The following is a 24,795-nucleotide window of genomic DNA, read 5'->3' as shown; positions in this document are numbered from 1 at the left end:
GATGCTACCCACATTCAGAGGAAGGACTGCAGGAGAGGAAACATATAAGAAAAACAACTGCTTGAACGCATGGGTCAGGGTGGACATGATTGAGGGTGTGGACTCGAAACTACCACACCAATGCAACTACCAACAATTTGGAAATTGGTCTTGATCAAGGACACATGACAAAACTAGTGGAAATACGCATCGGCCATGGTTGGGGGGGAGTGCGGGGGTGGGGTTGAAGGAAAAAGGTGGAGCATGAATCATGTAACCATGTTAAAAATGAATATTAATAAATGTTAAAAAAAAAAGGTTGCCCATTACTGGTGTATATTATCATCATATAATTGTGACTACACAGAAAAGTGAGGCTATGGTAAGTAATTATGAATATTAACAAAAAAATCACCAAGAGAATAAAAATCTAAGATTTGCCCCTCACATTTTTCATATACTTTGAAATCAGATCCCTCAATGCCTTCAAATTGTGTCTCCTATAAACAGACCTCCACTGGGAATAAATGGTTTAAGTCTAGCTGCTTTTTTTCCATTTTTTTTTCTAAGTGGCCTTTCTTCTTCATCATCCAGCAGGTATAAAGCTGTGATTTTGAAGTCCCAATATGTAGTTCAAGGTATTAGATCAATATTGACAAATCTTTTCCATTTTATTTGTTTGCTTTCCTCCTTCCACTTCCATTATTAAAATGCTCTTGGGAAGACCTTTAAACTTCCCTACACTTTATTACTCCTCTGTTTTATGAGGTGATTCTAATAATTTTATTCCATCATCCTCTCACAATACAATTTAACAAACAGGTTTACATTTTAAAACAGTGTTGCTGTTGGTTGCCATGTCCGTCTTATCGGTAAAGTGATCAACTGTTTGTTAGCTCACTTGGATCTTCTGGTCTTCCTTTTACGGCAATTGTCTTTTCATCCATCTTATTCTCGATTTATATGTGTGTATAGTATGGATAGAGATTTGACCACGAAGCCAGAAAGATCTGGGCTCAAGTCCCTGTGATTCAGGAAAAGTCACTGAACTAAAATTTAGTGCTTTAGGCAATTCTCTAACACTGGAGAGAAGGTGCCTACCTGTACTGGCAGAAGGAGATTACCCACCAGATTGTTTCCTATTCCACTGAAATCACATGTCCAGTTCCTATCCCTATCCCCTCTTATTATTATATTAGAATGTGAGCTAATGTAATAGTTCACATTTTTTTACCTTCCTAAAATAATTCACAACTCCTCCTTCCATCTTTTAACTGAGAACCTTGCCTCATGTTTCACTGAAAAAATTGAAGCCATTCATCAAGATCCCTTTTTCTCCCCTTCTTCTTCCTCATCTCAAATCCCTCGGATACTTTTTGCTACTAACTCTTCCTTCACTCCTATCTCAAATGCAAAGGTGACATCTCCTTGGAGAATCATGTTATTTAATTTCAAATTAGCTTTTGATTTGCCTGTCCATGTGCCTTTACTGATTATTATTTTTATTGCATTATGATCTGAAAAGGTTACATTTATTATTTCTGCTCTTTTGCATTTGTTTGCCATATTTCTATGCCCTATTATATGGTCAATCTTTGTGACTGTTCCATGTACAGCTGAAAAGAAGGTGTATTCCTTTTTGTCCCTATTTATTTTTCTCCAAATATCTATTAACTCTAATTTTTCTAGGATTTCATTCACCTCTCTTATCTCTTATTTATTTTTTGGTTTGATTTATCTAGAACTGAAAGAGGTATATTTGGATCTCTCAGTTGAAGCCCAAAAGATTTTGCTACAGCCACTGACCACCTGTCATATGTCCACCTGCCTCGTGTGTTTTTTTGTAGACAACATATGGCAGGATTAATGCTCTCTTCCTCTTCTTCTTATAATAGTATTCATCCCCTCCCCTTCCCATACCCTCTTTGTGTGGTATAGATTATCCTATTTTTCTTATTCCTTCAAGTTTCTCTTGGTGCCATCTTCTATTCCCCCTCCCTGCTTTTCCCCCCATATCATCTTAGACCATTTAGTACTCCAACCTCTCCTTATGACTAATTCTTCTAATTACTATAATAGTGAGTACAATTTTTTAGAATTACACATAATATTTCTCCGTAGAGTAAAACAAATAATTTGATCTTATTGAAGCCCTTAAAGAAGCAAATTTAAAAATAAGAGTTTTCTTTCTTTCCCCTCTCTTTCTTATTTACCTTTTCATGTTTCTCTTGGTTTTTGTGGTTAGATATCAAACTTTCCATTTAGTACTGGTCTTTTCTGTGCAAATACTTGGAAATCTTCTATCTTATTGAATGCCCATACTTTTCCCTGGAAGTATATAGTCAGTTTTGATTGGGTAGGTTGTAGACCCAATTCTCTTGCCTTTCTGAATATCATGTTCCAAGCCTTGAAGTCTTGTAGTGTAGAGGCTGCCAGATCCTGTGTGATCCTGATTGGTGCTCTTGATATCCAAATTGTCTCTTTCTGGCTTCTTGTAATATTTTTCTCTTTAACTTAGAAGCTCTTGAATTTGGCAATTATATTCCTGGGGGGTTTTCTTTTAAGGGTTTAGTGTAGAGGGTGATCTATGGAGCATTTCAATGTCTATTTTGCCCTCTTGTTGAATAACATCAGGGCAGTTTTCTTGGATTATTTCTTGGAATATGGTGTCCAAATTTCCACTAATTTCTGATTTTTCAGGAAGACCAATGAGTCTCAAATTGTCTCTTCTAGACCTGTTTTCTTGATCTGTCATCCTCTCAGTGAGATGTTTCATGTTTCCTTCTATTTTGCCATTCTTTTGACTTTACTTTATTAGTTCTTGCTGACTTGCGAGACCATTGGCTTCTACTTGCCCAATTCTGGTCTTTAGAGACTGCTTTTCTACTATAATCTTTTGATTTTCCTTTTCGGTTTGGTCTATCCTGTTTTCCGGCTCTTTAATTTTGGTCTCCAATTTGCTTATCAATTCTATTGATTTGGGGGCATCTTTCTCCAATTGGGAGTTTCTGTCTTTTAAACTGTTAATTTCCTGTTGAGCTATTTCCCACTTTTCTTGCTAAATCTCTTTCATCTTTCTCATGATCTCAGATTTGAACTCTTCAAGAGCTTGTGACCAATTTCATTTTTTTGGGAAGTTTTGGATGTGATTTCTCATGTTTTCCTCTGCTGTCTGCTCTGTTGTCTGGATTTTTTCTGTCTAAGAGTTATCAAGTGTTAAAGTTTTCTTCTTGATCTTTCTCTTTGGAGGTTCTTGGGCATGGCTTGCCATTATTATTATGCTGTTTATCTTTCTCAGTCAGAAGAAGGCTCTCAGTCTATGGAGCTGTGGAGCAGTTATTGCCTGAGTCACAGTGCTGTGCAGGCCCTCTCAGATTTATCCTCATGCCCATGCTCTGCTTTCTTTAGGCTCCTGGGGTCTCAAGTCTAGCTGTTCTCAAGGTCAGGCCTCCTGGTGGTCCCCTTGCTTGCTCCTCTGCCCAAAGCTCCTTTAAGAGTCTCAGGGCACAACTTCCACAGTCAGGCACCTCTCCAAACTAGGTCCCCACCCAAGGTGTGTGCCCACGGTCTGTGCTCAAGGTCTGTGTTCAAAGTCAGCATTCTTTAGCCTCTTGGGGTCTTAAGTCTTGCTGCTCTCAGGAGCAGGCCCTGGTTATCTCAAGTAGTTGCCAAGAACTTAATGAATGCCCCAAGGTTGTGCGCTGGCTTTGGCACTGTAGGTGGTGTGTGTGTGTGTGTGTGTGTGTGTGTGTGTGTGTGTGTGTGTGTGTGTGTGTTTGATCAGCTTGCGTTTTAGTTTTAGTGAGAGCTATTTCACCCTCTCATAGCATGGAAATGCCCAAATCCCATGTACCTTCAATGTTGCGCCTTATTGTGGGGTCCCTTCGTTCATCTGGATTTGGTTTTTGTGTCCTTTTAAGGAGTCATGTGTATGTGGGTTAGGAGAGATTAAGCACATTGCTTCTACTCTGCAGCCATCTTAACCCAGAAGACCCCCTGACTTATCTTTTTGCAGAGGTACCCAAGTGATAGCAGAATTTCTAGCAGATTGTTCTCTCTATCATTCCTATGTTCTTTATTTTCAATGTCTTTTTGTCTAATCGTTGCTTCCCTCCTACCTACAAACATGCTTATTTTTCACTGTCCTCAAAAAACACTCCTTTGAGCTGTCCATCCCTGATATTCTATATCTGTCCTTCTCTTTTGTGGCTCAATAGCATGAGAAAGTGGTTTACATTTCCCTCTCATTCACTTATAAATTAGGTGAACATTTACAGTATTTGTGAAAACACAGTGACTCAGTCAACAGGCAGAGATGGAGGAAGGCAAATACCAAATGCTGTGTTTGGCATTCAAAGCCCTTCATGACCTAGCCCCTCCCATCCTTTCAGTCTCTGACACCTTCTTCTCCTTCATGCATTCTTTGATTCTTGCTGTTGCATAAATAAGTTTTTCCATCTCTTGGCTCTGGGTATTTCTTTTGTTGTCCACCAAGTATGAAATGTTCTTCTTGCTCAACACTGCTTAGGCTTCCCTGGCTTCCTTCAAAATCCACCTACAGGAAGCCTTTCCTAATCCAATTAATTTTGGTCCTGTTCTTCAGTTACTTATTTCCTATTCATCCTGTATATAGCATGTTTGTACATATTTATTTGCTTCTTGTCTTCCCCATTAGATTGTGAGTTTGAGGGAAGAGACTGTCTTCCCCCTTCACTGGAATCCTCAGCATTTAGGAGGATCTGGAACTTAATAGGTATTAAATGAATGCTGACTCTCAGTCAGCCAACCTTGCAACCTAGGGTCATCCTCAACTCCTCACTCTCTCACACTCTCAAACCTCTGACAGCTGATTACTAGTAAAGTTCTTTTTTTATGACACCTCTTGTAAGCACCTCTTTCTGTTCTCTGGCACTGCTATCACCCTGGTGCAGGCCTGCCCTCATCATCTCACACCTGGTACACTGTAAGGACCTGCTGGTGGCTTCTCTACCTTAAGTTTTTCCCTAATCCAATCCCATCTCCATTCAGCAGTCAAACTGATTTTCCTAAAAAGCCACTTTCATTTTTTTCACCATTGAGGTAGATCAGTATGGAGTTGTTCTGATTGCACTGATAAAATATAAACCCTTTGTGACCAGAGAATGTTTCATTGTGTCCTTTAACAAAATATTTACACAGGACCTGGCACATAGAAAATATTTACTAGATGCTTCTTGACTGGGTGCAAACTGTACATTTTCTCATTTTTTCTTCTAGTTTTGTAATAAGTTTGATCTTTGCTTTAAGAAGCTGATGTCCGGACTATGTCCAGAGGCAGATTCAGGAGTGACTTCCCCATTAATAATGAGCAGTTTCCTGCCTATTAAAATGTAATAAATTTCATTTTTCAGATGTGATTATGTAGTTGCCATGCCCAGTGCCTCCAGATTAGTTTTGTTAAGAACATAGCCCAGGTGTAAGGTTCCTGTGCAGTTTACAAGTCTATGGCCTCTCTCAGTCCTTCTTCTTGAAGCATATTTTTGCTTTTTAGAAAACAAATTTAATAGTTCTCCTTTTTATATCACCTGTCCCCAAGAGCACCATTTCTTATAATAAAGAATAGAAAAAGAGGAAGAAAATCAGTTTAGCAAAATTAGTTAATTTATCAAAGAAGTCTGATATCATAGGCAGGGCTTGGCTCTAGAGCTTCCCCACCATCTAACATAACCCAATTCAGTCCACTTGTTGTGCTCTGGTTTTTCCACTTACCTTGTGGCATACACTGTTTTTGCATGGATCCCTTTTTAATCACTTCATATAAATCTTCCTCTGCATCTCTCTAGTTATCATGTTTACTATTTCTTAAAGAATTCCATGATGATGATATACCACAATTTACTTAACTGTTACCTCATTGATAAGAACCTACTTTTTGGCCAATTATTTACTAGCACAAAAAAAGGTTGCTATAAATATCCTGGCATTTTTGGGGTCCATTTTATCAATGATGTCTTTGGGTTATATATTAGCAAGTGGAATTTCTAGATCAAAGCGTCCAGATATCTTTCTTCACTTTCCTGAACCAATTTCTAACATTCTTCATTTCCACCTGGCCACTGAAGTTACTAAATGACTTCACAAGTATATATTGATTTAATTTAGAGAGTTTATTGAGTTCTATGTTGAATTTCTCTATCTCCTCTTCTGAAAAAGATGTTGGTAAATAGTTGTAATTTTTGCAAATAGTTATCAAGAGCATTGTTGTCCAAGATGAACAAATGTTCTATTTGTGCTAGTCATCAACAAGTTGAAGCATATCTTCTAAACTGACTCAACACATTAGTAATTATGGCTAGTAGCAAATTTTGGGGGACAACCCCTGAGATCTCTTCCTGATGGTCTACTACTAACCCTACTAACTTTTCCCACTTTAAAGATCCTTTTTATTTCAAATTTTAACTCATTTCTACAAGTACAGAGAAAATGTCTGCCATGGCAAAAAGAAGTTAACAAGGCAATGTCAACAAGCCCATCAATGCAAGTAAGAAGTTATTTATGAGCACTTCCTACTTACTGTTTTAGGACAGGAGTGCTTTTAGTTTCACCTGGCTTGGTTGGAGAGGCACATTCCTAATCAATAATTGCATGGAGGCTTGAGGAATAAGTGGGACAATTTCAAGCCTTCTTTTAACAACTTTCCCACCACCCCTCCATATGATCTCTAGTATAATTTTAGTATAATTTTGCTAAGCAAAATGTACTCTGAACTGCTATTTTTAAAATAGGCAACTTACTTTTTTTGGAATTATATGGACTTTCTCCCTTCATCTTTTATTTCAAGTTTAAATGAAGTTCTCTGACTTAAATATTTCTTCCACTTCTAATTGTTCAACCACTTCAAAGAGTTTCTGAAATTTACAGATTATTTTATTTCTTTAAATAAGTATTCATTCTAAATATGAAAATTAGGCCTATTTTCTTTCAGAAAATCCTTCAAAGAATAAAGAACTTAGAAGAGTAGCTACCTCTCAAAAAGGTACTTCAAAAAGAACTTGATTTTTCAAACTTAACTTTCTGTATTTTTAATGAGATTAGAAAGTGATTGATGAAACGCCAAATTGTAGCTCTACTATGAGTACCATTTAGACATGGCTTGTTTTGAGATACGACCATTAAAACTAAAATTAGATTTGATAAAAAGTGAGAAATCATCTTGAAAAATAATGTGTTTTTAAAATGCAGAATATCGTTCTACATTCATCAATCACACACATAATCATAGAATTTGAGTATGGCAAATACCTGAGAGATGAGAACCAGAAACCAGGTCTTTTAGCTCCTAGACAAGTGCTCTTACTGTCAAATACCAGGCTTAGGCCAATTAAAAGGCAGTGCATTGTAAAGATAACAGAATTTATCTTACTTGATCATAGCGTAAAATATAGAAATGAGGAACTGTGGAGTAGGGAAAGAGCACTTGTATAAAAGACAAATATGAATCACAAGAGCTTTAAATTAAAAAGAAAGAGGGGAGGGAGAAAACTGGCTGTGTGTATTCATAGAGATTATAAAGCATAACTCCATGTAAGAGTAGAGACACACAGAAGCCAATGCATAATAAAATTCAAGAGTCAATGATAAAATCTGAAATCTTAAGTATCTAAACAAAAATATGCAAATTATGGACAACAAAGAAGAACAATTAGATATTCTAGCTAGAAGAGAAAAATCGGATCTAATTGGTATCTTTGATACTTGGTGAGATAAGACCCCATGACTGGAATATGGTCTGAGAAGAATACATCTTGGAGACAGCTGTGGGGTTCGCTGGATAGAGAGCCTGGCCTGGAGTCAGGAAGTCCTAGGTTCAAATGTGGCCTCAGATACTTCTATTTATGTGACCCTGGGCAAGTCACTAAGTCCCAAATGCCTAGCCCTTGCTGCTTTTCTGCCTTGAAAATGATACTTAGTATCAATTTTAAGACAGAAGATAAGAGTTAAAAAAAAGTGACATCAGAAAAATAAGAGAAACAAGGAAGAAATCACCTTTGAATTTATGAATATGGTAAGAATTCATGATCAAAGAAAAGAAAGAAGGAATCATAGAAAAGACCATTTTGATTACATAAAATTTAAAAAAGCTCTTGAACAAACAAAACTAATATAGATAAAACTAAAGGGATAGTAGTAGGCAACTTGGAAAAATTTTTTGCAACAACTTTTACTTGAAAAAGATTTAGTTTCCAAGTTATATAAAGAATCCATTTATTAGCCCTTCCCTAATTGATTAAAGTTCAAAGGATATGAATAGGAAGTTTTCTAAGAAAAAAAATTAAAACACCCAACAATAATAGGAAAAAAATGTTCCAAATCACTAAAAATTAGGGAACTTCAAATTAAAGTAACCCTGTTGTTCTTTCTATTTTACAGTCCTCAGAATAAAAGTTTTTTTTTTTTTTTTTTAAGGCAAATAACAAATACTGGAGGAGCTGTAGGAAAATAGACATATTAATGCATTGTCAGTGGAGCTGTGAATTGATGTAGCCATCCTAGAAAGCAATTTGAAATTATGTTTTCAGATTTCCTAAACTGTGCCTACTCTTTGACTCTGCGATAATACTATCTTTACACTCTAGAGAGATCAATATAAAGGACAAGGACCCATATGTATAAAATATTGATAGTGATCCTTTTTGGGGTGGCAAAGAAAGAGAAACTAAGGGGGTGCCCATGAACTGCAGAATAGCTGACAAATTATGTTATATGGCTGTAATGTAATATTATTGTTCTATAAAAAATGATGAAAGTGATAGTTTCAGGAAATTACTAAAAAGATGTGGCTAAATCACTGCAGAATGAAGTGTGCCAAATCAATAGAACAATTTATAAAATAGCAAAAATGCTGAAAAGAGAAACAACTTTGAAAGAAAGGAACTCTGATCAATGCAATGAAAAATGGTAATTTCTGTAGAAGAATGATGCTATGGTATGCTCTCCATCTCCCGAGAGAAAGGTGATATATTCACGATACAGCTTGGGATATCTTTTGTATGTGGCCAATTTTTTGTTTTGCTTTTTATTTTTATTTTTATTTTTTTTTGTTTTTTAATTTGTTTTGCTTGACTATGTATATTTTTTACCAACATTCTGTTTTTCCTTTTTATCAATGGGTTGAGTAAGGGGAAAGAAAATAAATTCTTGTTAATTGAAAATAAATTAAATTATATTTAAAAATATTCATGTTAGGAAGTCCAAGAATCAGGGATAAACAAACAAGTTTAGGTGATGATGAAATGATGCAGAAATGGAAGCAATATAGTTATCACAGAAAGAAATTATAGATTAGTTGTATCTAGAAATCAGGCTGCTAATCTGTACCTAATGATCTCTGTGGCATATATGGTCTTTAGTTTTAAAGTACAGTGTTAGCTACTTTCTTGTTTTTTTACTTATTTTGTTAAGTATTTCCCAATTACATTTTAATCTGGTTTTGTCTATGAGTGTTGTGGACTCATGAAACTGGTAGGCTGTGTCTGACATCTTTCCTAGACCTTAAGGAAGAAATAAAAATAGTTGAGAAGATTAAAGTCAGGGAGGAGATCTCTCAAAACTTCACCTACTTCTTTTCTTTACTGTCATTGAAGGAAAAAGTATCGTTTAGCCCTTCCCCTCATGCCCCTGATTCCATTGTCTCCTAACTTTTGGAGGATTCTGATGGCAGCTAATTTCAGTCCTATTGCTTCTTTGTGTTATACTTCCCCTTGATCAGTCTTCCCTTCCATTTACTTTGTATTAATTTTATATGTATGTAGCTATTTACATGTTGCCTCTCCAATTAGGATGTAATTTTGTCTTTTATCTTTAATTCCTTCCTCTCCATTGGTTTCTTCTCTGTGCCTACAGATATTTTTATAAACGACTCTTGAACTTTGTAAATCATGTTTCCTTCAACTCTGTAGCCAGATCTATCATTTCCTCTCTCTCTCTTTTCCTTTCATTTAAAATACTTTTGAGAGTATTCTACACTATCTGATTCCACTGCTTTTCTATCAACTCCTATAATGAAATTTGAAATCATGAAATCTGGCTTACTCTTTTTATTGAAATGACTGTCTCAAAGGTCATCAATTGCCTCCCCCAGCAATAGTAAAATCCAATATGTTTTTTATCGAACTCCTCTTTCTTGACCTCTCAGAAGCATCTGTTATTATTGATCACTCCTTCCTTCCCATCTCACCTAATAAAGGACAAACTCCTTCTGTGGGCAACTGATACCCACTGTGATTTAAGTGGCATCTCCCTACTTTTCCAACTTTACTGCCCACTACTTTCTTTGATGGATCCTATGTTTCAGCCAAATTAGTTTAAACCCAAACAGTTTTCTATTTACTGGAAGGCAGTCTTTCGCTCAAGATATTGCTTTTACCTAGAATAACCTTTCAACTCAGTCCTACCTAGTTCTAGAGGTTGGCAGGATAAAGGCGTTCGTAAATACAAAAGGATATATAATATAATTATTGCTCTCAAGTTGCTAACATTCAAGGAAATGAGGAAAAAGAATATACCCATAAAAATACAACCTAAGACAATTGATGGTAACTCCCAAATAAAATCATACAGATAATAAATGTGACAGGAGATCAAGGGAAGAAGAGATCCCTCAAGCTGTAGTGGTCAGTGAAGGTTTTATGGAGGAGATGGTCATTCAAGGTAGGGATAAATAGCATGAGCAAAGGTGTAGAGGTGTCAATATTTATAGCATGTTTAGAGAAGGGGAAGAAGACCAATCAGGGAAGAGTGGATGGATATAATGAAAGAGAAAAGTAAGTTGGGGCTAGATTGGAGACGAAATTGGATGGGATTCAGCTTTTAGATCAGGAGAAGCCAATGAAAGTCTTCGAGTAGAAAAATGATAAAATATGTGTCTGAGGAAAACTAAATTGGCAACAATATGTAGGATGTCTTTGAATAAGGAACCAATTGGAATTAGTGAGATTACTGAGATGGTCTGGATGTACAAAAAACAGGGGTCTAGATGACTATGGTGGTATTGGTACCAGGAACAAAGAGGAAGAGATATTAAAAAGGAAAATTTGATAAGACTTGAGAAAACTAACTGGATTTCAAAGACAAAAAAAGGATTGTAACCAGAAAATGAGTTGAGAATTTCCTTTCCTAGGAGCTTGGATCCCTTAAAACCTGATCCCTCCATTCCTGTCTACTTTTTCTAGGTTCTCTTACTGATTTTAGAAGCTTAAGAGAGACAAAAGGTGAACAATGAAATCTTGTTATTTGCAAATAAAGAATGTGGTCTAAAGATGATTCAGAATTGTTCCTAATAAGAAATTCTGTTAATAAAAGGCAGCACAAAGGCAAAAAAGGAAGCCCTTAAACATATTCTTCCTTTTTTACTTTTCAGTATCTCTGTGTCTGTTGTTTTAAGACCTAATTATTATCTCCAAGTAACTTGGAGTTTCCCTCTTTTGTTTTTTAAACTTAAAAAAGAAAAATCCTTAACTTTGACTAGAATGAATACCAAGCATTAATTACAAGGCAGAAATGATAAGGGGTAAGTAATTGGGGTCAAGTGATGTACCCGGAGTCATAGAGCTAGGAAATTTGTCTAAGAACTCATTTGAACTCAGGCCCTCCATTGTCTAGGCCTGGCTGTCTAACCACTGAGCCAGCTAGTTGCCCCAGCTTTCCTCTTTATAAAGCAATTGTGCTGGGAAGAGCCTTCTGTCTTATGAAAAAAGAAGTTATCTAATGTACCTAACATGAACAGTTTCATATCAAATAACTTCCGTTGTCAATCAGCCTTCTTCCTCCCAACTTGCTTCTATTCTCCAACATAAATCTACATGGCTGATAATTATTATTTGGGTTATTTTACTTGAGCTGCTGACATTGTTTTAACAAAATGTCTTTAAGTTCATTAAAAAGGAAAGGTGAAAAATGAAACTCCATGGTTTTATCAACTGTTTTATTACTAGGGTCTCTAGATTTTTCTGGCAGGTGGCTTATCCCTTTTTTAAGCTGCATTTCCACATGATCAGTCTTGCCTTCCACTTATCTGTATGAAGTCTATGTGTACACTGCCATTCAGTGTTGTCTCCCAAATTAGAATGTAAGCCCCTTGTGGGTAGAGACTGCTTTGGCCTTTTTTAATATCCCCAGAGCTTATCACAAAGCATAGCACATAATAAGCACTCAATATCAAATGCCTGTTGACTAGTATCTGATCAATCTTACCCTCTTCAGCAACAACAGCCAGGGTGACAGTGACACCAGCATCTTTGATGAGCTGTACAATGTTATCATGGGATAGTTCAATGATGGACTTTCCATTTACTGCTGAGATCCGATCCCCTACTTTCAGTTTCCCACAGCGATCTGCTGGACTTCCTTCAATGACACGTCCAATTTTATGAGGAATCACTACAAAATCAAGAGAATGCATTTCAGCTTTCAGAAGCATTTGCTAATTCTTGAAGATAATTCCAAAAGAACAAAAACATTTGATTGGTGGCTACTAATAAAAAGTCTGGTATAGTCAAAAGACTGGCCATATAACCCTAACACCAAAAGGCAAGTTACAAGGAAAAAAATTTTTTTAGTTTTATGTATAAAATATAAAAGGGTTTTATTTATCTGACAGCCACAATTCAGTAATTTAAAATTCCAGATGTCCAGTGAAAAGTAGGGAAATAAATATATAAAACTAAGACTTTTAATCAATTGTGATACCCATAAAAGAGTTAATTCTTTAGTGGATCAAGAATGAAACTTTACATGGAAAGCAAAGTGACTGGGAAACCTATTGGTTCTGGTGATCAAATTATTTCCCACTAAACTATGCTCAGAGGGAATAAAGCATAAAGCTGAATTAAAGATATAGTCAAAAGAAAATTCCCTGCAGTGCTATTATATCACTGGAGATATTAATCTGAAATGGTCATTTTGGGGAGATTTTGTATAAGGAATTCTTGGTCAGGTTAAGTACTGGACTGATTGGCCTCTGAAACTTCTTTCAAATCTGAGATTCTGAAAATATTTGCCTGGAGATTTGTGAATCTAGTGAAGAGAGCTTAAACTGAAGGTGGGATGGGGATAGCATAACAGTTCACATATATCCAAAGATACCAGCAGATAAGCTATGGGGAGATTAGCAGTGGAAAGGGCCCAGGTATTAATCACTTTGAGTTTCTAACAGATAAGGCGCTCTTCCTGAAGAGGAGGGCGTTGAATGAACTCTAGAGAAGGAATAAATGTTTGTTCTCTAAAGAATGATGAAGAAGACCTACAAGTTCTTTCAGGTGAGAGATCATCTAGTAAAGGTCAGAGGAAGGAGAGACTAATATTGATAATGTCTCTCTGACCTGATAACAATGTCAGAGAGGTCTGGTGGCTTTCTGGGGCATATATTCAATATGTTATAGAGAACCTCTCAAGATTCATCAAAGTAGACAACAAATAGGCACTCTTGGTGGTTCATGTGAGCACACAAAACAAGATGAGAAATAACCTAGAAAGCACTGTTAGGAATCAGGGAGACTTAGGCAAGAGACTAAAGACTGACATAGGTGGTATTTCTATCATTGTTAGCAATCAATAGCAAGATCTTCAAAAGATAAAGGTAGATTTGGGAAATAAATAACAGATGTAAAAGATGACAGAATCCTGCCAGGGAAAGAGTACACTTAACAAGGGTTAGGAAGAATAGATTTGCAGAATTTTACAAATGTAATCAAGAACTGAAAAAGAAGGTGGAGGAAAATGCCAGGTATATGGTTCTGGATTTATTAAAAAATATATAGGATAAGTAAAAACAGGACAGGTAAGTTGGGAGTGGGGTGGAAACAGAACAAAAGTGTGTATATTAAGATATACCCAGGTGTCCTGAATATTGTTATGAAGAAGTTTGGCAAAATGTTGATAATAGGGAATAACAGGGATAAAGGGTGATGGCTGAGTTAAGGGAATGAATAGGCAATCTTGGTATAGGAGGAGTAAAGGGGTTAGGTGAGTAATGAAAGGATGAATGGATTATATATAGGAAGGTAAGGGAATTAATGGAAGTATACAGGAGGGTTGCTCAACAGGCTTATCACTGAGGCTAGAGACAGAGGGTTCAGGGAGGAAATAGGCTGGGTTCTTCAGGCAGGGAAAGTATCTCTAAGATACAAGAGGAATTGGGCCAGTCAGAAATGTTTAGATCAAGGCTGGGGTTTCTCTTGTTAATTTCTAAAGTCCCTCGAGGGAGGAGTCAAAGGCTCCTCCCTGCCAGTGTACTTTCTGCCCAAGATGGATGCTTAGGTTTACCTCAAGAAAATAAAAGGAAAGAAATTCTCCCCTCTTCAGCCTTTGCCTTAATCGTCAATATAATCATTCACCAGAGGCTTTGTATAGGTAACAAAGGGGATTTATTAATGTCTGGGATAATCAGAGGGTAGGAGGTTTTAGGTTTTCTAACTGCTGCTAGGGAGAAAGTTGAGGCTGGGGGAAGGGTCACAGGAGAGGGTCAGACTGAGAGAGGCCTGCTCTCCCAATCAGGAAGACTTCACTGTCCTGAAGTAAAAGTATTTATCAAATCACTAAATAAGGGGTGGCTTGATTTAGGAATATCCTACTTGCCTACAGAAACTAAACCCACAATGTCCAACCACAAAGCCTACCTTTCCTCCCAGGGACCAAAAGGAAATTCAGGGAAACAGGAGGGATGTAAATGAAGAGAGATCAGGGAGAGGTCCAGAGAAATCAAGCTAGGTCCAAAATGTCCCCAAGACAAATAAGCACAGGCCAATGCTGAAGCCAAAAGGCAAAAGCCCTTCAGTTGGAGCTTCAGCACTATTTATAGTCTCAGGCTCCAACTGTCTTTCTGTGAACATTCTAAAAACTTCTAACTGCCAGGGCTGTACAGTTGAATTTGCAAAAGCAAAAGCTTTTGCTGCAAACCCTGCATTACAAGGTATACCCAGGTGACCTGAATATAAAGATCACATTATTTTAAAAATAAATAAAATATTTTAAAAAACTGGAAGAGAACTAGATCAAGTACTGTTCATAACTATGACTAGGGCAAGAATTCTTAACCAAATGAGATAGAAATGACCTACTATACAAATAATTCCTACTATACAAACTTGAAAATCTTTTATACTCACAAAATCAATGAAACTATGATAGCTGCCTAGAGAAAAAAATCTTTGCATCAAATATCTCAGATATCTCAAGACATAAAGGGAACTAACATTTTCATTATTGTAGCCTTTGTGCATGTTTTTTCCTGGCTCTTATTTCAATTAGCATCAGTTCATATTAGTCTTTGTATCCTCCTTGTATCCTTTCTATTCTTTATCTTATAATACAGTGATATTCTCTCATAATCATGAACCATAATTTGTTTATTTATTTCCCAATAGGTAGGCATCCCCTTTGTTTTCACTTCTTTGCCAACTACTTAAAGGGCTGCTATAAATATTTTTTTTTGTTTATTGGCTCTTTCCTTCTACTTTGACCTTCCTAAAGGAAGAGGGAGAGTATATGTTGAGCAAAGAATCTAAGTCAAAAGTTGTAGATTTCTTAGCAGATTTCCAAATTGCTTTCTAGAATATCTGAATCATTAATGTGCCTATCTTTCCACAACTGCCCCAACATTGGTCATTTCTATCTTTTGTTATATTTCTCAGTTTGTTTGGTGTGAGATGACACTTAAAAATCCTTTTAATTTAAATTTCTTTTATTTTCTATATGGAACCCTGGACTTGGAATTAGTAAGATTAAAGTTTGAATCCCACCTCAGGCATTTATTGCCTATAGGATCCTGGTCAAGTTGCTTAACCTCTCTTATCCTCAGATTTCTTGACTATAAAATGAGAATATTAATAGTACCTATCTCATAGGGTTATGGTGAGGATGATTTGTCATTAAACATTTATAGAAAGTGCTTTGCAAACATTAAATACTAGCTATTATTATCATTATTTTAATTATAATAGAACACCTGGTCTAGAATCAAGAAGGTCTGGATTCAAATCTAGCCTGAGATCCTTTCTAGCTATGTGACATAATCTTTGCTTGCCTTGGATTCCTTATCTGTAAAACTGGGATGATAATAATAGCACATACCTCCCAAGGTTGTTGTGAAGATTAAATGAGATAATAATTATAAAGTATTTAGTCCAGTGCCTTGCACAAAATAAGCGTTATATGGTTAGCTGCTATGTTGTTATTAATTATTACTGAATTACAGCCACTATTAATAGTTTGAAATGTATTTGTTCATATCCTTCGATCTCTTACCCATTAAGAAATGGATTTTAAGGTGAAAACATAAGAGTCAAAATTTAGCAATAGAAAAGATGTGGTGTGTGAATGAGCAGTTGAGGATGACACTGAGGGTATAAGCCTAACAGGACGGTGTTGTTCTCAACAGCAGAAGGGAAGCTTGGAAGAGATTGGGAAGTAAAGATAAAGAGGTCTGTTTTGGCCATATTGAGTTCAAGAGATCTTTGAGACATCCATTTCAGTATGTCCAATAGGCAGTTGATAAAGCAAGACTGGAGGTCAGGAGAGAGGTTAGGGATGGAGAGAGATCTGAGAATCATCTGCACACAGATAAAGGAATCAATGGGAATTGATGAAATCACCAAGTAAAACAGTTTAGAGGGAAATGAAAGGGCCAAGGGAAGAGCGTTATGGGGTACCCTTGGTTGGTGGGTATGAATTGGAGGCAGAGCCAGCAAAAGAAACTAAGATAGAGGTTCCAGAAAATTAGAAAGAATACCAGAAGAGAACAGTATAACAAAAACCAAGAGAGAAGAGAGGATCCAGAAGAAGAAGGTAGGTGGCAGTATCAAAGGTTGCAGAAAGGTCAAGAGGTCTGAGAAAAGGCCATTAGCAGTTCAGATCATTAGTAAGGTGGAAGCCAGATTGCAGAATTTAGAATGAGGTGAGAGGAAAGGAAGTGTAAGCACTTAAAGGAGACAGCTTTCTCAAGAACTTTAGCCAAAAAAAAGGAGCAAAGATGGATAAGATGATTACTGGGGAGGGTCATATTAAAGTAAGGATTTTTTGAAGATAGAGGAGGCAGCAGTGAAGCAGCCTGCCAATACAGGCAAAGACTGAAGACTAGTAAGAGTGTGGAAATGATAGTGGGAAATCTGCTGGAGAAGAAAGAAAGGGGATCGAGAAGGGATATAGAAATTTTGGTCTTGTTTCTTCATGTGAGATGAGGTAGAGAAGATAGTAGGGAAACACATTTGAGTGCTGTGAGAAGTAGGTAAGAAGAGGGAGCTCTTGGTGAATAACCTTAATTATTTCATTGAAACATGAGACAAGGTTCTCATATGGTAGAGTGTGGGGAGGAGGTGCTACAGGATGTTTGGGGAGGGATGAAAAAAAATTTAAAAAAGCTGCTGTAGTGTGCTGAGTAGGGAGGTATAAAAGGATGGCCTTCCTGAAGTGAAGGTGCAGGGATGATAGCAAAGTATAAATTTGTGCCAGACTGAGCCAGCTTGGTCTTTGAGATTCTCTTTAGTTCTGTTTGGCAGTACATAAATAGAAGCAAAGGTGTAGCAGGCTGTGGAAATAATCCAAGGTAGAGGGAATGATAAAAGATTATGATCAGACAAAGAAACTTTGGTTTTCATGAATATGTAAGTGATACACTGAGAGGTGATGACCAGATCAAGAGTATGACCAATTTTAACAGAACCCTCACAACTGGGCAGGGGGTACCAAGATCAGAAAAGGCCTTATTTATCAAGTGGAACTGGTGCTGTGTTTTAAAATGAACTTGGGATTTCAACAGGGAGAGCATTCCATACATGGCAGAGACAAAACCTTGGGAGATGCTCACTCTTAGTGGTTGGAAAGTGAAGATGAAGCAAGGGAGAAAGAATAAATGGTCAGAAAGGTAAGAGGAAAACCAGGAAACAACAGCATTACAAAAGTCTCAAGAGAATGAGAATAATCAGGAGAAGGGAATACCTTTCAGAGTCCAAACCTGAAGAAGTTGAGTAGAACATTGACAGAGAAAAAGCCATTGTACTTAGCAGTTAAGAGATCATTGATAACATTAGAGAGAAAGCAGTTCTAGAAAGGTGGTGGTATTGGAAGGCAGTTTGCAAAAGACTGAGAAGAGAGTAGGAAGTGAAAAAATAAGTGATTTTTAAAAATTTGTGATTATATTTAACATTTTAGGGAGCAGACAATTTAAGCAGAATTTAATAGAAAATAAAGCAGTTTGTTAAAATATTTCAAAATTCAAAAAAGTGCCAAGATTTTTCAACTACTTTGAATAATTTAAAAATTAACATGCAAAGACTTGGGCTTGTCTCAGAAGATAAATGAGTAATTTGCAAGACAGTCTTATTATGCTTGGTTGGTCTACTAAGTTCAAAGACAGATTTACCATACAGTTGAAATCAAGCACAATGGAAAGAATACTAGATTTGTGAACAATATATGTTCAAAACTCACCTCTGTTATTATCTACATGGCCTTGGTCAACTTAACTGGCTGTCAGTATACTCATCTGTAAAATGAGGCATTTCAACAAGGTGGCTTCTAAAATTCTAAGTTAGCTATAAATTTATACTTTTAAGAGTTTCATAGGTCTCTGGCCTGAATCTATTTTGGAGTTAATTATTCAGTTCTCTTTTGTGCTCTTTATATTTCCTTCAGGCAAAGGATCTCTCTTTTGTAATAGTTTTAAACGTCTCTCTTAAAAAAATTAGTTTTATAAAACTAGATTGAAAACACATAGTGAAAGAGCAGCACCATACCTCTGAGGTGTTAGAAAAATGTTCATGATAAGTGAGGACTGATATATTTAATCTTAAATAAAAGCCTAAGCATTCTATTCATTTAACATTTTTATAATATGAGTCCATGGAAGCAAGAAGCCACTAGCTCAACATTCTTGACCTCTAAAAACAGAAGAACGAATCATATTCACTCTCTTTCCTTTTGCAATAGCAGTAAAGGATTAGATTCACATTTATTTCATGGGTCAAGGAAGAAATAACCAGAAATAACTTTTTTTGTGGAAAAATGTTACAAGTACAAGGTTTTAGAGGCTTTGGGAGAAGACATAATATTTTCTCTTACACATTTTAAAAAGGTGTAGTCTGAATGTTTGATTATTTGTGGTAGTAATAACTATTTTCTGGACTAAATATTTTCTAGTTTATTTAAACATACTTATATGCATAAACATATTCCCTTCAGGAGACATCTTGTTCCTTGGAACAAGACACACCTACGAAGATAAGCTTAACATTTCTAATTTCACCACTATGCTGCTAACTCATACCTCCCTCAACCTCCTTTCCCCTCTGATTAGAGGGCTGCAGGACAGAGTACCAAGTTCTTCCCAAAGTCTTCTTCTATGGAAGGCACAAACTAGACTCTTAGCTCACTCCAATTTGCATTTGCTACTCTGCTTTGGTTTCCTCTCCATGGAATAAGATGCCTCTAAGCTGGGTATCTCCTGGTATCCTTCCCTTTCCTCTGTATTTTATAAACATCCAAGTTTTAAAATTTTATTTGAGAAAATTTGAGAAAAAAGAAGTCTGCTAAAGCTTTGAAACCAGAAAATGGACTATTTCCCTGTAGAAGCCTACACTGAATCAAGACAATCCAAAATGAACTTTGGGGTGCAACTAATTGAATTTGAGGGGATTGAACACAATTATTCTGAATTGTAAACTCTTATGCCAAAGGAAATTGCCCCCTAATTGACCTTTTGTCAATGTGCCTAGTAAACATGGGTTTTGCGCTCGCTCTCTCTCTCTCTCTCTCTCTCTCTCTCTCTCTCTCTCTTCTACTTACCTCTTATCTCTAACTATTGTAGTTAGAATTTTAGGAGTATAAGATGATTATGTCAAATGATCAATTGGGGAGACGAATCTCCCAAATGATCACAGGGGGGGATTGTGATAATTAGATTAAATCTACACTTTAGATTTAATCACCAAATGTGAAAACATCTCCAGTTTGGGTGGTCTGAAACCCATGTGTGCTAGAGTAACAAATCAGAATTTACTGACTGTCTCGTAGGCAGTCCTAAGAAAAGCATCTGTTGTGATTGGACACGTGAACTAAGAGGAGGCTACAGGAAAGAGGCCCCTTTAAAAAGAGACCTCAGTCAGCTGGGCTCTCTCTTCTGGTTTGTTAATGGGACCTGAAGGAGCTCTTCTGGCTCATGACCGGACTTCCATGTGGTGAGTATTAAGACTGAATCTTCCTGAACTTCTCTTAAGGAACTTCCCTTTCAAAGAGACAGTGACTGAAGCTTTTGCTTCATTTGCCTCTGGGCCTCTGGCCCTCTTGAATTTCTGGCCTTGGGATCAAGGCCAGATTTCCCTTGGCTGAGGGTTAATTAAATCTACCTGGATTAACTAGGGGATCGGAGCAAATTACCTACTGTGTTAGATTCTTATTTCCTTATTTCTTCTTCCTCTTCTTATATGTAAATAAATTTCCATAAAAGTCATTAACTTGAGGTTACTCTTTAATTGGGGATTGATAATTGCTCAATCCCCCAGCAACCTAACCTTTTAATATAGTCAACCCCCAAACCCCTTTTTCCCCCTTACACCTCCACCCTTGAGATCCTGCCTCCTTTTACATGTATTGTTGCCCCCTTTCTATTATAAGCTCCTGAAATGCTGGAACTATCTTTCTTTTTAGTTATTGTATCCCCAGTGCTTAGTACAGTGTCTAGCACATGGTAGAAGCTTAATAAATGTTTACTGAATTGGATTGGAAACTTCTTTGTGAAGAGTTAATACCTAACATCAAAATGACCACCATCTAACCATAGTAGAACATTTGGGGAAGGGTTTTTACAGAGCTTGAATGTCGGTGAGGTTTATCAACTAGCATTTCATTCAAGTTATCAACTCATATTTTATACCATAACTGGAAATCTCAAGTATTTTATAAAATTCATCAACAATCTGAGACTAATTTACTATTCAGGCTGATAATTAATGAGCTGCAAACACTCATTTCCTACTGCACATTAACTACTACTTCAATTTTACATTTTAATTGGGTTTTCTTTCTCACCTCGTTACTCAAGAATTTGCATTTATATACTTCTAAAGTTTCTTAAAAAGGTAAGTACCTCTCAAAAGAGGCAAATAATTTATCTTTTTGCTAGATAAATGCATCATTTAAACTATGTCTACAAACTAGCTTCTTAAAAAAGTGAATGTTTAAACAAGTTAAAATATAATATACTAGATCCCAATTTCCTTCATTTTCCCCTTCAGTACTGCTTAGTTTTACCTTAAATACCTGACTCTATACTATAAAGAGATTTAGGAAATTAAGAATCCTAATAATCTCTGATTGGTTCACAGACCAGTCCATAATATATTATCATACTAGTACTATGTGGTATTAAGAATTAGAATATGATTATTTGTTGTTCTTTTCAAAAATCTTAATCTACAATGATAAATAAAATCCACTTAGCTGTTTTTCCATTTTTCTGGTGGAGACCACATAATCAGTGACGGTTACAGTTCCTAGTGTTACCATAGCAACTGCTTGTGGAAAATGGAAGCCAGTATCAGGAGGCAGTGACCTGGTACTATGGTAATAATTCATCTATGCCATGATATTGTCTTCCATCATACACTCACATTAATTTTAGAAATGTTTTCTTAAAATGGTTTGGCTTACAACTCTTTCCTGAAAGTGTTCTTTTCCTAAAAAGGTATTAGTTTAAATATATCTCAGTATCCAGCAGGAAGATCAGGCACACTGGCAGAGAGATATTATTATGTTAACAAAGTTTTAAAAAAAAATCAAAATGTAAATTTGCATTTGTAAGTACATTCCTTTTTGTTTTAACATATTTAAGAAAATCATTTTTTAACATCCAAATAAAATCATGGATTTCTTAATTACTAATGTCTTGAATGTGGCATTTCTATTGAAAATGTTAATATTATTGGGATGCTTCATGGATAATCATTTCCTTTTTGGAGAGATTCTAAGCCATTTTTATCTCTCAGAAGAGAATAGTCTCCCAAAATGTGCTAGTGATATTTATTTATTTACATATTCAATTTAGACAAATTTACAAAGATTTTCACTAAAATTTACCTTTAAAAAGGACATATCTAAGGAGAAATGTCTTTCATCCTTCAACAAAGGAATCAAATATCATAAGCCAAATAATTATTTTTAAGTGACATTGGAGTAAACACTTCTTTCATGATATTCCAGAACTGAGATTTATCTCTTATCTAGGTTTGTTTTCCAACTGCTATCAGCACTGTACTTGATGATTTCCGTTTCCAGAGAGATTTCTTATTGTAAATTTGAAGTCTCTGTCCTTTGTTTCCCCCTCCATCTTGGTATTACACTTTTTGCTGAATCCATTAAGTTAGGATTCTGAGACATTCTGGGCTGTGGTGCCATAATCCTGATGCAGATTGAGCTATTAATAGTTATTTTCTTGAGTTTGTAAAGAGGAAATAAAGAGAATCAATATGGGCTTTATTGTACTTTTGAAACCTCCAAGAAACTTCATGTTGATACAGGTTTCATAACTTTTAAAATAAATAAGGAAAATACTCATCATTTTCTGAAAGATTCACTAAGATAATGTTGTAATGAATTTCTGGGACAAGATGGACACCACTTTGAGTGACAAGACCAGCAGTTGAAGACCTGTGAGCCAGGGCAAAAGTCAGTTGGAGCCAACCTTATAAATACCTATCACGGACAGCACAAGATGGCTCAGTCTGGAGCAGAACTTGGGAGGTGGGAGGTTGAGAGGGAGGGTAGGCCTGTATCTGCAACCCAACTTGTCTTAGTGAGAGAGCTAGAGAGCAATTACCATCAGTGTCAATAGAGCTGAGAGAGAACAGTGATACTGTCATTCAAAGATCATCAATAGCCTTCCCTAATCTTGGGCTTGGCTCTGGCCAAGTCAATTCAGAGTTAGTGAGAGGGTGAAGAACCTCCAATCTCTACCTGATCTAAAAATCTCCATAACTTATCATTAACTTAGACTATTAGCAATAAAGTTCCCAAATCCTCCATCCTTTCCCTTGTTCCTAACCCCATTAATTAGAATTAAATATAGTGTTTTGTTACAGTGCACCAATAGCCCTTATCAATAATCATTCCAACCCCAGGCTGAGGAACTAGAGAAGTTAACTACACACACAACTTCTCAGTGGTTCCCTGCCTGGGCAACTGTTAAAAGGAGACAGCTGACAGGCTCAGTCTAGCCAAGCCTATCAGGTGAGGAGAGGCATAGCTTTCTGCCAGCAGCACCTACACAAAGGCCATGGGTAAGAGTGCAAATTCTCTCTTTCACCAAATCCAATACAACCTTCTAGGCCTCATATTATCCTTATAACAATAATAAATCATAACATCAATAACATAAATCATAATTAGTCTAATGAAGTCCAGCAGGAGACTCATAAGACAAGATGAGGAGAAAAATTGGGAAAAAAGTTATATAAGAGCCCTTACCTCCAGGAGGTGGTTTGTTTTTGGAGGTAAGGATGACGAAACCAAATCCTTCATTTTCTTTACGCTGCAAGACAACATCATAGGGCTCCTGAGAAGGTCGGCTTGTCCCCTCTGCCCGGTTCAATCGGGGAGATCCATTCTGTGTTGAAATGAAGGTCTGCGAATCATCCTCTTCAGGTTGCTTCTCTATATAACACACATGATTAATTCTGACACCATGAGAAGGTATGGCTCAGCTGAACAGCTGATGTAAAATGTGATTTTTTGTTAACAAATACTTTATAATGAGAATTCCCCCTTAAAAGCATTGTTAAACTAAGTACATAAATTTGGAGTTAAATATCAAAGAGCACTTTGAATATAGTATTAGAAATATAGCAATAGTAAATTTATATTTATAGACCCTCAGAAGTATGAACATCCTCCAATTACTAAGGGAGAAGGAGCATGAGAAGGCTCTCCAGGACAATAAACTTGAGATCATTTGAATAGAAGTTCATGCAACCATTGTAGGCTATTAACCTTTGATACTTTTTTATGCTTTTTGGGGAGGGGAGATAAACTCTAGCTTTCATATGCTATTTCTTTTTTTTTTTTTCTTTTAAGTTTAAAATCCTTACCTTCTGTCTTAGAAGTAATACTAAATATTGTTTCAAAGGCAGAAGAGTGGTAAGAGCTGGGTAGTTGGGGTTAAGTAACTTGTTGCTCGGGGTCACTCAGTTACAAGTGTTTGAGGCCAGATTTGAATCCAAGACCTCCCATCTCTAGGTTTGACTCTCTATCCACTGAGCCACATAGCTGCCCCAGTGCTATTTCAATGTGAAGGATTCACTGTATATAGTCATGACTAGATTCAATTGTGTCTAAATTTTACTAAATTTAAATTTTTATTTTTCCTGGATTTAAAAATCAATATGGGGGCAGCTAAGTAGTGGCTCAGTGGATAGAAAACAAGGCCTAGTGATGGGAAGGCCTGAATTTAAATAGGGCCTCAGACACTTCCTAGCTGTGTGACTTGGGCAAGTCATTTAATTCCCATTGTCTAGCCCTTATCAATCTTCTACCTTGGAATCAATACTTAGTATTAATTCTAAGACAGAAGATAAGGGTTAAAAAAAAATCATCTCTCTGAGGGGTCTTTGAAGGTTGGGGAAAAAGAAAAAAATATGAACAGAAAGTATGAAAAAGAGGCATGAGAAAACATGCTTTAATTGAGAAGAATGAGAGAATGTCACCCAAAGGAAAAAGGTAAAAAGAGCCACTCTGGTTTTGAGAAAAACAAAAAAGGGGGCTAAATGCTCTGAGGAAACTTCTTGACTTGCAAAG

At 36.4% G+C, this 24,795-nt stretch overlaps 1 protein-coding gene across 2 annotated transcripts in view; it reads right to left on the bottom strand.

Annotated features, from left to right (window-relative positions):
- MAGI3 (membrane associated guanylate kinase, WW and PDZ domain containing 3) overlaps positions 1–24,795 on the bottom strand; it is a 242,421-nt gene that overhangs the window by 26,836 nt on the left and 190,790 nt on the right. For both annotated transcript variants that reach the window (XM_044672365.1, XM_044672364.1), the window contains exons 15-16: positions 23,470–23,655; positions 12,211–12,396 (exon numbers count right to left, since the gene is read on the bottom strand). In XM_044672365.1, the coding sequence (XP_044528300.1) occupies positions 12,211–12,396; positions 23,470–23,655 (372 nt within the window). The remainder of the gene's footprint in view (positions 1–12,210; positions 12,397–23,469; positions 23,656–24,795) is intronic.

Source organism: Gracilinanus agilis, chromosome 4, assembly GCF_016433145.1.
Source record: "Gracilinanus agilis isolate LMUSP501 chromosome 4, AgileGrace, whole genome shotgun sequence".
Lineage (NCBI taxonomy): Eukaryota > Metazoa > Chordata > Mammalia > Didelphimorphia > Didelphidae > Gracilinanus > Gracilinanus agilis.
This window is presented reverse-complemented; position numbering and strand designations above follow the sequence as displayed.